Raw genomic sequence first — 18,129 nt, 5'->3', positions numbered from 1 at the left:
TGGACTCTGATGCTTCTGTTTTTACATCTTTTTATTAGACCAACAATTTCGAGGCACTTCAGATGCTGGTCATGAGAAGATCTTGTACATTGGTCTGTTGTGGTACTGTGCCTTCATGTTGCAAAATAAACTGTACTTAACCAGTTGAACATTGGACAGATTCATAAGCTGCTTTATCCTACAATAGATAAAACAAAGTGGAGTCATTTTTAGGCCTCGATGCATTCAGTAAAAATTCTGTTTGCATGTAATCACAAAAGTAGTGTCAGTCATGACTCTGTGGGTAGCGCTTTTACCGGTGAATTGGAAGGTTGTGGATTTGCATTCCAGAGTCCACCTACCTTGACACTTCAATGCACTGAGTGCTGCACTGTTGAACGTGTACTGTATTTCAGATGAAAAGTTTAAACTTGAAACTGAGGCCTTGTCCAACTACCCAGATGACCGTAAGAGAACTTTCTAATTTAGAAGAGGAGTACAGTTTCCTGTTGGTCTGGCCAATATTTATCCCTCAACCAACATCACTAAAACAGTCTGTCTGGTCGTTACCACATTGCTGATTGTGGGAGCTTGCTATATACAAGGCTACTGCATCTTATACATTCTCTCACTGAACAATTTCTCCTTAAACTCATCTCACTTCCTCCAAATAAAAGGTGTCAAATTGAGTAGGTGGACAAGGCCTCAGTTTCGAGTTTAAACTTTTCATCTGAAATGCAGTACACGTTCAACAGTGCCGCACTCACTCAGTGCATTGAAGTGTCAAGATAGGTGGACTCTGGAGTGCGAATCCACAACCTTCCAATTCACCGGTACCCATATGGGCCCCAGTTATGCCTGTCTCTTCATGAGGTATGTGGAACATTCCTTGTTCAAGTCCTACTCAGGCCCCCTCCCACAACTCTTTCTCCGGAAGGTCGATGACTGCTTCGGTGCCGCTTCATGCTGGATCTGGAAAAAGTTATTAATTATGCTTCCAATTTCCACCCCTCCATCATTTTCACATGGTCTATCACTGACATTTCCCTTCCCTTCCTTGATCTCTCTGTCTCAATTTCTGGTGATAGACTATCCACCAATATTCATTACAAGCCCACTGACTCCCACAGCTACCTCGACTACAGCTCCTCGCACTCTGCTTCCTGTAAGGACTCCATCCCATTCTCTCAGTTCCTTTGCCTCTGTCGCATCTGTTCTGATGGTGCCACTTTCCAAAACAGTTCCTCTGACATGTCTTCCTCCTTCCTTAATCGAGGTTTTCCACCCATGGTGGTAGGACCTTCAACTGTGTCCGGCCCATCTCCCGCGCATCCGCCCTCACACCTTCCTCTCCCTCCCAGAACCGTGATAGGGTCCCCCTTGTTCCTCATTTATCACCCCACCAGCCTCCGCCATTTCTGCCAACTCCAGCATGATGCCACCACCAAACACTTCTTCCCTTCACCCCCTCCCCCCCCCTCTCCGTCGGCATTCCGTAGGGACCGTTCCCTCTGGGACATCCTGGTCCACTCCTCCATCATCCCCTACACGTCAGCCCTCTCCCATGGCACCTTCCCATGCAACTGCAGAAGGTGCAACACCTGCCCCTTTACTCCTCCCCCCCCTCACAGTCCAAGGGCCCAAACACTCCTTTCAATCGAAGCAGCATTTCACTTGCACTTCCCTCAATTTAGTCTATTGCATTCACTGCTCCCAATGCGGTCTCCTACACTGAAGAGACCAAACGCAGACTGGGTGACCACTTTGCGGAACACCTTTGGTCTGTCCGCAAGCATGACCCAGACCCCCCCGCCCCCTGTCGCTTGCCATTTCAACACACCACCCTGCAGTCGTGCCCACATGTCTGTCCTTGGCCTGCTGCAATGTTCCAGTGAAGCTCAACACAAACTGGAGGAACAGCACCTCATTTTCCGATTAGGCAGATTACAGCCTACCAGTTCAACAACTTCAGATCATGAACTCTCCTCCATCCTCACCCCCTTTTTTCTAATAATTATATATTTTCTTTTCCCACCTATTTATTATTTTTAACATTTGTTTCCATCCATTGTTTTATGTCCATCTTTTTAGCCTATTTCGTTCCCTTCCTCACCCCCACACCCCCACTAGGGCCATCTGTCACTTGCTCATCCTGCTTTCTACCCTCAATGTCACCATTAGCACATCCTTTAGCTAATATCACCACCGTCAACACCCCTTTGTTCTTTTGTCAATGACATCTTTGGCAACCTCTTCTTTGTCTCCACCTATCACTGGCCCTCTATCCAGCTCCACCTGTCCCAACCCGCTTAAACAGCTCATATTTCACCACATTTCTATTTCTCTTTAGTTCTGATGAAGAGTCATACGGACTCGAAACGTTAACTCTGTCTTCCTCTCCATAGATGCTGTCAGACCTGCTGATTTTTTTCCAACAATTTTTGTTTTTGTATCTTATGCATTCCACTTCACAATCTTTCTGCCACATGTCTGACTTTTGTTTATCCATAAGCTAATCTTTAGTAGCCTTTCTTCATAGACTAATGAAGACCAAAATAATTTGTCAATGCCAAGATGCTAATTAGGTGGCATAGGAGTTGTTTTTGTATAGATTAGAAGTAATGGCTAGATGTTGCTAGCAAGTTTGGCCTTATTGGAATCTATGCACAAAAACTACACATTCCCACATAATCATTTGTCAGGTATGAAATCACAAATCTGCATGAGACAGTTAATGCAGTTTTTGCTCAGGAGGTGTTGTGAAATTGCTTATGTTCCAAGTCCTTTCTGTGAGGATTTACGAAAGTATCCCAACCTATTATGCTGACTGAAGCCACTCTGACATTTTTCTATGCTGGAGGTTTCGACGAAGAGTATTTGTGAAGTCTTGTCCCCAAGATAAACTTGATCAAAGAATTTAATATCACCAATACAAAGTTTGTTTTTGTTAATGTTTTTACTGCCTTTGCAGTCGAAGAATAATTTGTATTTCTCAGTGTCTACTACTATCCGTGTTCTCAACAACTTCAGTTTGAAACTGGCCCTTACGGCCTTTGCTTAAAATTCCCTGTGGCAGTCAATATTAAAATAAAATCTTGTCTATGAGACCTATCTCCTGCTCTGTTGATGCTATTCACACTAAACTGCTGACTATCCAACTTCCATTCCTGGTCCCCATCTTAAATAATATTGTTAATGTTTCTCCCTCTGTGTTGTTCCTCTCGCCCACTTCAAAGCAGCTGCCATCACCCCTCAAAATATCAACCCTTGACTCCACCATCCTTGCAGACTATTGTCCTATTTCCAACCGACCTTTCCTCTCCACATTCCTTGAATGCATTGTCCCTTCCCAAATCCCTGCCTGTCTTTGTCAGAACTTCATGTTTGAATTCCTGCAGATTTCCGCCTCTGTCACAATACCGAAACAACTCTTATCAAAGTCACAATCAACATCCCGCATGATTGTGACAAAGTAAACTTTCTCTCCTTGTCCTTGTCGAACCATCTGCAGCTTTTGACACAGTTGACTGCAGCATCCTTCTCCAACGCCTCTCCACTGTCATCCTTCTGGATGGCACTACATTCACGTGGTCTCCTAAGGATCAATCCTTGGCTCCCCTCCAATTTCCGATCTAATGTTGCCCCTCGGCAACATCATCTGAAAGCACAGTGTTGGTTTTCATATATACACTGACCAACACCCAGCTCACCACCACCTCTTTCAACTTCCTCGCTGTTGCTAAATTATCAGACTGCTTATCGGACATCCCGGAGTGGATGAGCAGAAATTTCCTCCAGTCAAATATTGGGAAGACTGAAATCGTTATTTTTCCATGCTCCAAACTCTGTTTTACTGACTTCACCTGTCTCCCTGGCAACAGTCTGAGATTAAACCGGTCTGTTTGCAACCTTGATATCAGATTTGACTCTTGAGATGAGCTTCTGGCTACATATCTGACCATTATTAAGACTGTCAATTTCCACCTCTGTAACTATGCTCCTGTCTTAGCTCATCTGTTGCTGTGGCCCTCTCTCATGTCTTTGTTATTTCCAGACTTGACTTGGTCTTCCACGTTCTACACTCTGTAAACTTGAAGTCATTCAAACCTCTGCTGCTGCCTGTGTTGATCCGCACCAAGTCCCATTTACCTATTGCCCTTGTGCTTGCTGACCGACATTGACCCCTGGTCAAGCAAAGTCTTAATTTTAAAATTCTCATTGTTTTCAAATCCTTCCAGGTACTTGCACCTTCCTATCTCTAATCTTCTCCATCCCCACAGCCGTCAGAGGTATCTGCACTATCTAATTCTGCCCTCTTGAGCATTCCCAATTTTAATCGCCCTACCATTCGACATCACGCCTTTCGTTTTTCAGGACCTAAGCTCTGGATTTCCCTCCCTACACATCTCTGCTTATCTATCTTGCTTCCCTCCTTTGAGGCACTTCTTAAAACTTACCTTTTTGGCCATCTGACCTAATATCTCCTTATGTAGATCTGGATAATATTTTGTTTTAAAATGCTCCTGTGAAGCACCGTGAGCTATTTTATGTTAACTGTGTTGTATAAATATAAGTTGTAAAATATGAGCAGAAATTTTTAATGGTTTCTGCAGCAATTGATGCCATGAGATTTGAATTCTAATAGAAATTCATTGAGAGTTGTTGGGTTTGTTTCAGCAGCATCTATGAATTGAAGTAGATTTTCTAAAGTTTTTGCTTTATGAGAAGCCCAAAAAGTGCTGCATATATTCTTGGTTTCTCATTTGGACAGTATTGTCCTCATTTTTCATTGGATCCTTATTCTGTTCTAAAATTTGATTTAAAATCAATTGTTTGATTATTGAACTATTTGTAAAACTTAAACAATAGTTCCTGTGATGGCACGATAGTATTGACATATTTGCCATTGTGGTTGCCAGGCATACTGGACTACATTCATTTTTAAACCTCAGGAACTTCTCGAGCTACATGTTTTTGCTTGCATACCCAGCTTGTCTTGTTCTGGAAAACTGATAATTTGACAGTTTTGCACCTAATTTCTAGACTCTCCCAAACCCATTTAACCATCAAAAACATTTTTTAAACAAAACCTTTAGTTTGCCTCTTCTCCAAGTACTCAAATAGTTTACTTTTCTCTAGGTAATTTACTCCCAGAGATTTTATGTTTGGAATGAAACGTTTAAACATTTTTTTTGGACGACTTGGGGTGTGTCATAGAACTTTTAAAGTTTAACTAATCGATTTCCCCATAACAATTTTTAATGAAGAACTGACTGGCATATGCAGAAGTTTGATTTTTACTAAATTATATGACTTTAAGTTTTCTGGAACTGATAGCACCGTGACATCTTAATTGATCTGGCATCGGCAACTTGTGCTGAAATTTCTTGTACATCCCATTGGTATATGCCTGCATATAAAATAAGTACACATATAGTGTGACCATTGGGAACCTGAAGAAACGTGCTGAGCATTATACCTACTAATGCGGATAACAAGTAATGGATTGAGCATGGCAGGCATGCTTAAATGGAATTCTCTAAATTTAGGATGAAAAGCTACAACTTTGGGAAATTTTAGTGTACTCATTCAAATAGATTGAAGTCAGTGATCGTTCACCCACAGAGTACAGCTACCTTGAAGTTTTAGGACATCAAAGTTCCAGTTTGAACTGTTAGCTCACTGACCCTTTGGGGAAGCTATTTGCTTTTATTCTTTTCTCCAGCTAAAGAGTTGGTGTTTAGTAAAACGTCTGATAAAACCATTTGACAATAAGCCTCTTTTTTTTTTAACAAAAGCAAAATACTGCACATGCTAGAAATCTGAAGCAAAACAGGAAATGCTGGAAATACTCAAGTCACAAAGTATCTGATATGCTGAATGTTTCAGGCATGTTCTGCCTTTTTTTTTAAAGCATTGATGTGGTTTGGACTTTTCCAACATCAATTTGTTGGGGAAAATATGCTTGCATTTTTGGGAACATCAGTTTTTTCCCCTCTCTGCTATACTGAGTTAGTGTAATCAAGGGTCAACATTTACTCCAACAGCTTGCATTTATATAATGACTTTAACACAGAAAAAGGGCCCAAGGTTCTTCACAGGAGCGCAATCAATGCTGAGCCAAAGAGAAACACAAAGGGGTGACAAAATACAAAGTCAAAGAAAAATACAAAGTCAAAGAAATGGGTTTGCAGGAAGGTCTTAAAGGAAATCATGGTGAAAATGCAAAAGGTTTAGGGAGGGAATATAAATGGCTGAAGATGTGACCACCAAGGGTGGGGCCAAAGCCGGGGGACAGGAAGACACACACTCAAATTTAGAGGTTTGTGGTGTTTTGGGGATTGGGGGGTGGGGTGGGAGGTGTTGTGAGGGATGGGAATTGTAGAGCTGGAGGAGGTTACAGAAATATGGAGGAGTGAAACCATGAAGACATTCAAACACAAATTTGTATGGAGAGACTGTAGGAAAAAATTCTTTATACAAGATTGTTGGAGTGTGGAATACTTTGTATCTATTTAGTGAAAATTTTATAAATACTTAAAGCGAAGTAGAGTATTGGGCTATTGGTAGGAATCAGAGCATTGGCAAAAGTTTTGGATTGCTGTAACACAGATGTGATAGGCTAAACAGTTGTATGCCGTGATATAAGCTTTTTTTATTTTATGGGATGAGCACGTCGCTGGCTAGGCCTGCATTTATTGCCCATCCCTAATTGCCCTTGAGAAGGTGGTGGTGAGCTGCCTTCTTGAACTGCTGCAGTTCATGTGGTGTAGGTACACCCACAGTGCTGTTCGGGAGGGAGTTCCAAGATTATAAACTTGTCAGGTTCCAATTATATTTGTTGTAGTTCAAGTGTGCCATATTTTTTGAGATAGAGCAGAATAAGAGGTGACCAATACTATAATGAGGTGTGTATGAAGTTTGGAAGTATTTTGCATGGTTTTTACAAACTGTTTTGCATAATTAATGCAGTATCCATGAATAATATTCAGTGATGGCAATAATTTGACCTCAGTTCCACACTGGGGCACAGAATATTATCTGTTTTTTGAGTGGAGGTTGCAATACAGCATGAGTAAGTAAGAGTGTAAATTGTGATTTGAATCAGTATTTTGATAATTTTCTCTGTCCTGATTATTTTCTTGTGCCTTATCAAGAAAAATACTTCTAAAAATTTGTTCTTTGTAATGTAATACTTGTAAGGAGACCTGCAATGTTCATAACTGTGTTGGTGTATACTATACACACATTTTCAAAGTGTTTCCATTTTTTTTTTAAAGGATTAATTCCTGCCCAAACAATTGCTCAGGCCATGGAAAGTGCGTGACAGGAAGTAGTGGCAGGGTGTTCTGTGAATGCGATAAATATTGGAAGGGAGAAGCTTGTGACATTCCATATTGTAAGGACAACTGTGGGAGCCCAGATCATGGCTACTGTGATCTAACTGGAGAGAAGCTCTGTGTCTGTAATGATAGCTGGCAAGGTGAGTTGATTAATTTCACTTCAACATCAGTATGAAATGAAATGTATGATAGACGGGAAAAAAATACTGGTCCAGTCATTCTATCCCAAATTCTATCACAAATACAATATTTGTGGATTTGCAGCTGTTGACTGCATAAAACTTTACTTCAGGGAACTGGCATTCATTAGAATCAGACCAAGCAAATTCAAGTCAAAGCTGAACAAATACTTTGGAATATTTTTCTTTCATTCTCCCCCTTGTTGAAGGCTTTTCCACTAACTTATTTCTGCATGTGTGTGTGTGTGAAGACAGCATGTTTGTCTTTTAACAAAAGTTTGACAAACTTGCCATTATTTGCTGTCAATCCGGTATTCTGCTAATAAAGTTCTCCATAACACCAGCATAATGCATGTTGTAACCAGTGTTTAAAGGCACTGTAAAAACTCTAATTTATGTTTCATATTTTTCTATGAAATGTGAAGTAGCGGGAATAGTTGAATCAGAGATTGCAGCTATATGGTTGGTTTGTATTATATCCCTCTTCTCTCTCTTCAGCTGATTTGACTAATTACTCCTGTCTTTCCTGTATCTTTCTCAATCCTTAAACTTAATTGGATGATGGAGATAGGTGGTCGGTGATCATTATATAAGATTAACGTCATAAAAATGCACTAAGGTTATGTAAAAGTGCATTTGCAATATATCTCCATTTCATGAACAAACATAATTTTGAGGCGTATAAGTGGATTGCACCTGCAGTGACAGATTTACTTGTGGATACTGGTCTCCTTATGGTGATTTAGTAAGCTTGGGAGAGCACATTAAAATTGATTCATTAGAAAGCATGAGCTATTTGTCCTTTTCTTTATTTGCATTGTGTAGACTTTGAAAAAGTCAGAGATGCAAGAGTTCTCAGGTATGTGCAGAGGCAGGGAAATGAGGGGAGAAAAAAAATGAAAGGGGAGGTCTAGGATTGGGTGGAAGGTAGGAAAGATCAAATGGCAAAAGGAATGATGGTGCAAGTAAAGAAACAAAAGGTGGGTCCAGCGGAGGTGTTACTGGCAATAGTTGGATAATTACCAACAGCTGCTTGTCTGAAAAATGAGAATGGTGAATATGATTAGGAGATAATGTCATATTAGTTGGATAGTCCAAAGACACCACCTTATGGGACCTGCCATCAGACTCTCACCTGTCATGTTTTTTTAATTAAGTGTAAAATTTAAGAATTAATGTTTACTGCTTTGGCTTTAGCCACTTAATATTGCTGTTACTAATAGCCACTATCATTTTGAGATAAATGAAGATAAAATAGAGATTACTAATTGTGACTAATTGTGATCTTGCATTCAATAAAGAATACCTTGGTTGTGTGACTTTGATCAGTGACCTCTGTCTTCAGGCAATTGTTGGTGTGGTAACTGTTAGTACTCTGACTTAACAAGGAATTAAAGATTTACTGTTGCTTCGGTGTAAGGAATATGATCCACACAACATTTATCTGAAGAAATTCCAGATTCTTTGTTTTTTAAAAAAAAGGTTGAGGGTCTGTAGATGCTGCTTTAAATTTTAAAATGTGTTTTTTTTTGCTGGCACCTTTTTTTCTTTGTGAATTCAATCATTCTTTCCCTCTTCTCTCTCTTCAGCTGATTTGACTCTAATTACTCCTGTCTTTCCTGTATCTTTCTCAATCCTTAAACTTAATTGGATGGTGGAGATAGGTGGTCGGTGTTATTGTTCAGGGTCCAAGACATCTCGTTGCTCTTGCCATGCAGTTATCAGCTTGCACTTTGTAAACTTCTGAATTAAAATTTTGAAGTTGAAGGGTGCTTGAAAAAGTCTAAGGATGCCCGGTTCCAGAAAACTTTGGGTAATTTATCTTTGCAAAATTTTTTCTTAAGTCATATGAAGAGGAAAATAATTATTCAAGAAACCCTTATTTTTCCTCATGCCAGTAAAGTTTTGATGTTGGTTAATTGTAATTCACTTACTCATAGTTTATTTTCACTCTGCTTTGGAGAAGATATGCCTGCCTTTCTGTCCTAGTCTCTCTAGTAATGGAATTTGAATAATAACTGCAAGGACTAGTTGCACCATCATGTGGACGTGGATGTCAATAGCAGAATGTTTCTAGTATGGAAGTTGGCTGTATGTTCTTCCTGCAAATATCATTAATCTCTCTATTTGACTTCACTTAACCAGTTGCTAGAAAATCCAGAAATAGGGCTGTCCTGGTAGACCATCATTTTGGCCTGTTCCTGCCCCACTGAACTTATTTCTTCCTACATTGACTCTATTTTCCCTCCCCTTGTCCAGTCTCTTGCTTACATTTGTGATTCTTCTGACATTCTATGTCATTTTAACAACTTCAAGTTTCCTGGCCCTAACCACCTCTTCACTATGGATATCCAATCCTCTACACTTCCATTCTCAACCAGAACTGTCTGAGGGTTCTCCGCTGCTTCCTTGAACGGAGGCCCAAAAAATTCCCATCCACCACTACCTTCCTCCACTTGGCTAAACTTGTTCTCCCATTGAATAATTTCTCCTTTAACTTATATCACTTTCTCCAAATAAAAGGTGTGGCTGTGGGTACCCTCATGGGCCCTAGTTATGCCTGTCTTTTGTGGCATACGTGGAACATTCCTTGTTCCAGCCTACTCAAGCCTCCTCCCACAACTTTTTCTGGTCCAGCGATGACTATTGGTGCCACTCCCTGCTCTCGTCCAGAACTGAAAAAAAAATTAGTCAATTTTGCTTCCAGTTTCTCTCCCCCCCCCCTTTACCTTCACGTGGTCCACCTCTGACACTTCCATTCCTTGACTTCCCTGTCTCCATTTCTGGTGATAGACTGTTTACCAATATTTGTTACAAGCCTACTGACTCCCACAGCTACTTCAACTACACCTCCTCACATCCTGCTTCCTGTAAGGACCCCATTCAATTCTCCATCTCCACTGCATCTGTTCTGATGATGCTACCTTCCACAAAGGCACTAGTGATATGGCTTCCCTTTTCCTCAGCTGGGGATACCCTCCCTTGCTGATTTGTGGTTAACAGGGCGCTGAACTGTGTCATACCCATTTCCTGCACCTGTGCACCCCCCCCCCCGCCCAGGTATCAGGGAGCAAATACAATTGAGAACCAAGCTGAATACAGAATTTTCAGAAGAGATGTGAAAAAGCAAATACAAGAAGCCAAGAGGGATCATGATAAAAGACTGGCAGCTAACATATTCCAAAATATTTTATAAGCACATCAATAGTAAAAGGGTGGTGAAAGGAGATGTAGGGCCGATTAGGGACCAAAAGGGGGATTTACACACAGAGGCAAGAGGCATGGCTGAGGTTTTAAATCTTTGCACCTGACTTTACCTACGAGACAGATGCTGTCCAGGCCATGGTGACAGAGGAAGAAACTCAGTCACTAGAAGGATTTAAAATTTGATGATGAGGTATTGGATAAGCTGTCGGTACTTAAAGTTGATAAGACATTGGGACCGGATGAGATGCATCCGAGAATATTAAAGGAAGTGAGAGTGGAAATTGTGGAGGCACTGGCAATAACCTTTCAATGTTCCCTGGATTTGGGGGAGATGCCAGAGGATGGAGAATTGCAAACATATTACGCCCTTGTTCAAAAATGGTTGTAAAGATCTGCCCTGCAATTACAAGCCTGTCAGTTTAACTTCGCTGGTGGGGAAACTTCTAGAAACAATTATTCGGGATAGAATTAATAGTCACATGGAAAAATATGGATTGATTCAGAAGAGTCAGCATGGATTTGCTAAAGGAAAATCATGTCTACCTAACTTGCTGGAGTTTTTGAAGTGATAACAGAGATGCTTGATGAGGGCAAGGCTGATGTGTATATGGCCTTCCAAAAGATGTTCGATACTGTGCCACACAACAGACTTGAGGAAGGTTATAGGTCATGGAATAAAAGGGACAGTAGCAAGGTGGATACAAAATTGGCTGAGGGATAGGAAACAGAGTAATGGTTAATGGGCATTTGGGCATTTTTCAGCCTGGAAAAAAATTTGAAGTGGAGCTCCCCAGGGGTTGGTGTTAGGACCCTTGCTTTTCCTCATTTTTTATATATATCGTGATCTTGGTGATCTTGGTGTGCAGGGGACAATTTCAAAATTTGCAGATGACACAAAACTTGGGAGAATTGTAAATTGTGAGGAGGACAGTGTAGAACATCAAAAGGACATTGACACATTGGTGGAGTGGGTAGATAGGTGGCAGATGAAGTTCATTGCGGAGAAGTGTGAGGTGATACACTTTGGTACAAAGAGCATGGAGAGACAGTATAAAATAAAGGACTCTATTCTAAAGGGTGTGCAGGAGCAGAGACTGGGTGTATATGTGCCTAAGTCATTAAAGGTGGTGGGACAGGTAGAGAGAGCTGTTTCTAAAGCATACAGTATTCTAGGCTTCATTAATAGGGGCATAGAGTACAAGAGCAGGGAGGTTATGATGAACTTATATAAAACACTGGTTAGACCTCAGTTGGAATATTGTGTATAGTCCTGGGAACCACATTATAGGAAGGATGTGAACATATTGGAGAGAGTGCAGAAGAGGTTTACGAGAATGGTTCCAGGGATGAGACACTTCAGATATGAGGAAAGATTGGAGAAGTTGGGACTGTTTTCCTTGGAGAGGAGAAGGCTAAGAGGAGATTTGATAGAAGTTTTAAAAATCAGGAGGGGTCAGGACGGAGTAGATGGGGAGAAATTGTTCCCGCTCGTGAACCGATCGAGAACCAGAGGGAATGAGTTTAAAATGTTTTGCAAAAGAAGCAATTTGCAAGGTGAGAAAAACCTTTTTCACACGCCGAGTAGTTAGGGTTTGGAATGCACTGCCTGGAAGTGTGAAGGAGGGAGGTTCAATTGGGGCATTCAAGAGGGCTCTGGATGATCATTTAAATAGAATGTGCAAGGCTACAGAGAAAAGGTAGGAGATTGGCACTAAGGTAAAATGCTCAGACAGCTGGTGGAGAAGGGAAATGGCCTTCGACACCGTAACGATTTTGTGATATTCAGCTCTTCTATTCTTTTGACCCAAGTGAATAACTTAACACTTCCCTACAAACTAATCCATATGCCATCTTGTTGCTCACTCACTTAACCTGTCTATATCTCTTTGCAGCCTCTGTGTCCGCCCTACAGCTTACCTTTCCACCTAGCTTTGTATCATCAGCAAACTTAGGTATATTATTCTGTCTCTTCATCTGAGTCATTAAAAAAGATTGCAGATAGCTGAGGCCCCACTGATTCTTATGGTACTCTGCTATTCACTACCTGCCAACTTGAAAAAGTCCATTTATGTCCACACTCTGATTCCTATCCTTTAACCAATCCTTTATCCATTCTAGTATATTACCTCCAACTCCATGTGTACTTATGTTATCTATTTTGTATCACCTTATTGAAAGCTTTTTACGAACCAGGTATACTACACCTGCTGGTTCCTTTTTATCTACCTTACTAGTTATATCCTCAAAAAACTCTAACAAATTTATTAAACAGGATTTCCCTTTTATAAAAACCACGTTGACTTGTTCTCATCATACTGTTTTTCTAAGTGCATTGTTAAGACTTCCTTAATACTAGATTCCAGCATTTCCTCAACAACTGATGTGAGACCAACTGGCCTGTAGTCCCTGTTTTCTCTCTCCCTCCTTTTAAAAAAAAATCCCAGTTCTGATGAAAAGTCATATTACACATATTAACTCTTTTTCTCTCTCCACAGATACTGCCAAACCTGCTGAGTTTTTTCAGCATTTTCTGTTTTCATGCCAGAAAATACATTTAATTGAGCAAGAGAGTAATCACACTGAAATTTTCAAAACAAAAACCAATGCTTATTTGATTCTGTATTTCACGTTAGAATACTGCTTTGAAAAGATAATTTTTTTTGGTTAAAATAATAAAAGCATGTCAGCATAATATTAACTTGAGGCTGCATTGGCAAAGTCTGGCCAAAAGGAGGAGCCTCTTTAGAAAAGATAAACAAACCAACAGATATTTTGATTCGAACTTTGTTGCCTGATATTGGAAGCAATGATGCAAAAACAGATTTTCATCTTTAGATTTGAACCAATGCAGAATATTCCACCAAAAATACAGATAATTAACTAGAAGTTGTTGAGTTACAACAAAAGTTTAAGATAATTCGAGAGCTGAGATTTCTGGTTTGTCTTATGTTCAACCATACTGTAATATAAATTTTTAATTGGAGTTGACTTTTTGAATATAGTGGAATGCTTCCTCTTTCTTTCCATTTGTAGTTGTGCTTTGTCATGGACTTAAGATGTACTTTTTCTTCATTAATTTTAATTTTAAAATGAAGAAAGATTACTAGTGCCACCACTGGTTTTCTGAAAAATGGTGGATATTGCTGATTTTCTCGTTTTGCTTTCTGTTCCAAACTTAAGATACCCCAGTTCATCAAAAAAATGCTACTTGGACCAAATAACCCAACATTTCTTGGAGCCTTTTGGCATAACTATACTGCAAGAGAAGCAAAGCGCCATTTCTTTATACGAGTGCAAATGACTTGTGTTGCCTTTATATTGAGACATTCTTTGATTGCTGCATCACTTCAAAAGTTTGTCTGCCAAAAACCTCTTTTGCTAATTTATATCACAAATTTAGTAAATTTGTTCTGAAAATTCAATTTTATAACTCTACTGCATTCATTTTCTACATTGTAATTAATGCCAGTTTTTTTCATGTGAAAAATCATTGTCAGTTATCTACCCTTTCCAAGTCTATGCTGGAAGTCTCTGATTAGTGTGAATCTTAAGTTGTGGGCTCAAGTGCCATTCCAGGTGTTGTAACATGTAATCTAAACTGAGATGTCATGCCATAGAGAGGGGGTGCTGTATGGTCAAGTACACAGAGTTAAACTGAAGCCTTAGCCTGTCTATTGCTGTGGACTTTGATGCCATGATATTATTCAAAGAGCAGGAAGTTCTGCTGGTGCCATATCCAACATTTATCCTCCAAATGTTCATTTTAACTCCTGTCCCATTTGCTTGAAGATTTCCCCTCCTCTGCATGTCTATTTTAAATTCTCCACTACAGCTTTATCTATCCTTTCTGTGAGGATATTGATGCTAGTTTTGTTCATGTGAACCCTATTGCACGGTCCTGTAACTTGTTGCAATACCCCAAAAATCTGAAATCCTTTCTTCTGTATGATCTGTCTCGACACATTGAAATATCTAAGCTTTTTTCACAAAGTTATCCAGTGAAATGTACCAGAAACAATCCTGAGGTGACTCTGGGATTGTACTGGAGGGGTTGCAGAGGAGATTCACCAAGATGTTGCCTGGGATGAAACATTTAAGTTTTGAAGAGAGGTTGGATAGACTTGGGTTGTTTTTGTTGGAGCAGAGAAGACTGAGGGGCGACTTGATCGAGGTGTGCAAGATTATGAGGGGCATGGACAGGGTGGAGCAGCTGTTTCCCTTAGTTGAAGGATCAGTCATGAGGGGCCACAAGCTCAAGGTGAGGGGCAGGAGGTTTAGGGGGAATGTGAGGAAAAACGTTTTTACCCAGAGGGTGGTGATGGTCTGGAATGCACTGCCTGGGAGGGTGGTGGAGGCAGGTTGCTTCATATCCTTTAAAAAGTACCTGGATGAGCACTTGGCGCGTCATAACAGTCAAGACTATGGACCAAGTGCTGATAATCGGGATTAGGTAGGTAGGTCAGGTGTTTCTCACGTGTCGGTGCAGACTTGATGGGCTGAAGGGTCTCTTCTGCACTTTGTGATTGTGATTCTGTGACTACATTGGAGGTCTGGCACTTTAGGCGCGAGCTCCTTAAAATCATCAGCCTACTCTTTTTCTGTGTGTTGCTTCCTACATGAACTATGCATTTTGTTTGGTTTCTTCCCTTGTTTGAAGTTTTTTTTACAGCCAATCAGTTAAGTCTCTCATATCTGTGATGCAGTACACCATTTCAGAACCTAGTGAGTGCTTACCCTTAATTCAAAACTAGCTGTTTATCTTCCGATGGATACCACCTCTGGTTTGAGTACTTACGCCAAAGTGCATAGGTGTTGCTCTTAATTACCTTTCTCCATGGCTCACTCCTTATCCTGGCAAACTGTAGTCCTTTTGAACAAGTCCAGCGGTTTTCCTATTCTATTAACTCCATTATTCCTCTTTGCTCCCATTGTGGGCAGGTCCCACTTTCACTCCTCATATTTGTGACCCTCATATATGTATATATTCCAGAATGCTTTCCTCTCTACATATGTTGTACTGTGTAACTAATGCCCCTTGGGTTCAATGCAGCTCTGCTTGAGCAACACACATTTCTCACAATGTGTGATTTTATTCTTCAATACTCAAGCTGACTGCGTCACTTCCGATGATATGAATATGCATTCTCTACGGATTATATTATCCAGTCTCCAAGTGATGAAATATGAATTATAAATGGCAAAGGTTACCAAATGTTATCAGTATCAAAAGTATTTTAAGCATGCTTGTACATATAGTTCCTTTTTTAAAGCTCTAATCTTTCCCTTTTTTTTTCAGAATCTAATTTTGTTGGACAAATAAATGCTTCTGAAACTAAAATGACAGAACCAATTATATATTTGTAATTTAACTGTTGGTCAAAATAGTTTAAATGATTAACTTGATTATCAAGGTATAAGTATGTAAAATCAATTGTGTTTCGGACATGATTTGGGGTGATTTAATATGCTTGAATCTCGTACTTGTGAGTTGCAGCTTGTACATCTCTGGGTTGTTCAGCAGTGCACATCACAAAACAACTACAATTGCTGTCTACCTTAGTTTTAGTAGGCCTTTGTTGATATTAGCTCCACTAGGTGTCAGCATAGAGCAATAACAAGTGTCAAAGTGAGGTAATTGCATATGATTCTGGCGGGGGAGAGAACAGGAAATGGGAGGGAATGGTGAAGGGAGGTGTTCAACGTGGGAAGGAGGGAATGTTGAGAGGGGGGTAGTAGCAAAGAGAACGGCAAGCGGGCAGGAGAAAGAGCCGTGTGTTCTTTTCTGTCTTTGACCTGCACCTTCTTTGATGCAGGCAACTGCCTGGGTCATTGCTGTCGATGACGTCACAGCACTGACACTGCAAATGCAGGAGTGCGCCCTCTCCAGTTGCAACATCAGCAAATGCGGCCCTGATTCTTACATGCTGCATGAACTTTGCTTTAACTTTCACACCATACAGAGTTCCTTTGTGATCCACTTATATTTTTATAGAGAAGGCATTCTTTTGGTTGAGGTCATTGAGAGGGGAAAAGAATGGAAATGCATGAATAATTGTCATTATTCAGAGCTTTTACAAAGTCATCCATAAAACATACCTAGCACAAAGGAAGATATTTGTGATTGTTGGAGGGCACTCATCTCAGTCCCAGGACATGGCTGCAGGAATTCCTTAGGGTAGTGTCCAGGCTCAACCATCTTCAGCTACTTCGTCAATGACCTTACCTCCATCATAAGGCCAGAAGTGTGCAGTCAACAGTGAACATTCCCAGTGTTCAGTGCCGTTCTCGACTCATCAGATATTGAAATAGTCCCTACCCATATGCAGCAAGACCTGGACAACATTCTGGCTTGAGCTGATAAGTGGCAAGAACATTTCAGCTGGACAAGTCTCAAGCAATGACTGTCTCCAACAAGAGAGAATCTAACCATCCCCCCTTGACATTCAATGGCATTACCATTGCTGAATCCCCCACTATCAACACCCTGAGGGTTATCATTGACTAGAAATAGAGCTGGACCAGCCATACCAATACAATACAAGAGCAGGTCAGAGACTGGGAATTCTGACGTGAGTAACTCACCACCTGACTCCCCCAAGGCCTGCCTATCATCGACAAGATACAAATCAGGAATGTGATGGAGTAGATGAGTTGGCTTCAATAACAATCGAAGCTCAACACCATCCAGGACAAGCAGTCTGCTTGATCGGCACCCCTTTTGCCAACTTAAACATTTACTCTGCACATCGTTGATGCACAGTGCTAGCTGTGTGTAGTATATATAAGTTGTATTGCACCAGGCGTCCTTCGACAGCACCTTCCAAACATGTGGCCACCACCGAGATGGACAAAGGCAACAGACGCATAGGGAACACCACCACCTGCAAGTTCCCCTCCAAGCCATACCATCCTGACTTAGAACTATATCGCTGTTCCTTCACAGTTGCTGCAACAAATCCTGGAACTCCCTAACAGCAATGTTGGGTGCACCAGATGGACTGCAATGGTTCAAGAAAGCAGCTCATCACCATCATCTCGAGGGCAATTAGGGATGGACAACAAATGTTAACCTTGCCAGCGATGACCATATCCTTTGCAAGAATGAAAAAAAATACAGTGAGGATGATACCAAATAACTGCAACATAGGCAAACAGAATGGGCAGACAAGTGGAAGATGGAATTTAATACTGAGAAATATGAGTTGATGCATTTTGATGGGAGGGATAGGCACTATAGACTCAGTGGCACATTCCTAAATAGTGTGCAGGAAAAGAGAGACCTGGGGGTGCATGTGCATGGATTTTCAAAGAACTTTGAAGGCAGTGGGACATAGCGAGGGAGTGGTTAGCAAAGAATATGAAATCTTGGACTTCATAAATAAAGGCATTGAGCAAAAAAGCAGGGAAGTTATGTTGAACCT

At 40.7% G+C, this 18,129-nt stretch overlaps 1 protein-coding gene across 1 annotated transcript in view; it reads left to right on the top strand.

The window, feature by feature from the left end:
- The window catches only part of atrnl1b (attractin-like 1b), a 1,080,114-nt gene that overhangs the window by 98,307 nt on the left and 963,678 nt on the right, over positions 1–18,129 (top strand). Inside the window, exon 5 of the mRNA XM_041209279.1 lies at positions 7,260–7,462. Coding sequence (XP_041065213.1) covers positions 7,260–7,462 — 203 coding nt within the window. The remainder of the gene's footprint in view (positions 1–7,259; positions 7,463–18,129) is intronic.

This window comes from Carcharodon carcharias, chromosome 17 (assembly GCF_017639515.1).
Source record: "Carcharodon carcharias isolate sCarCar2 chromosome 17, sCarCar2.pri, whole genome shotgun sequence".
Taxonomy (NCBI): Eukaryota; Metazoa; Chordata; class Chondrichthyes; order Lamniformes; family Lamnidae; genus Carcharodon; species Carcharodon carcharias.
Note: the sequence above shows the minus strand (reverse complement) of the source record. Positions and strands in the feature narration are given on the sequence as shown.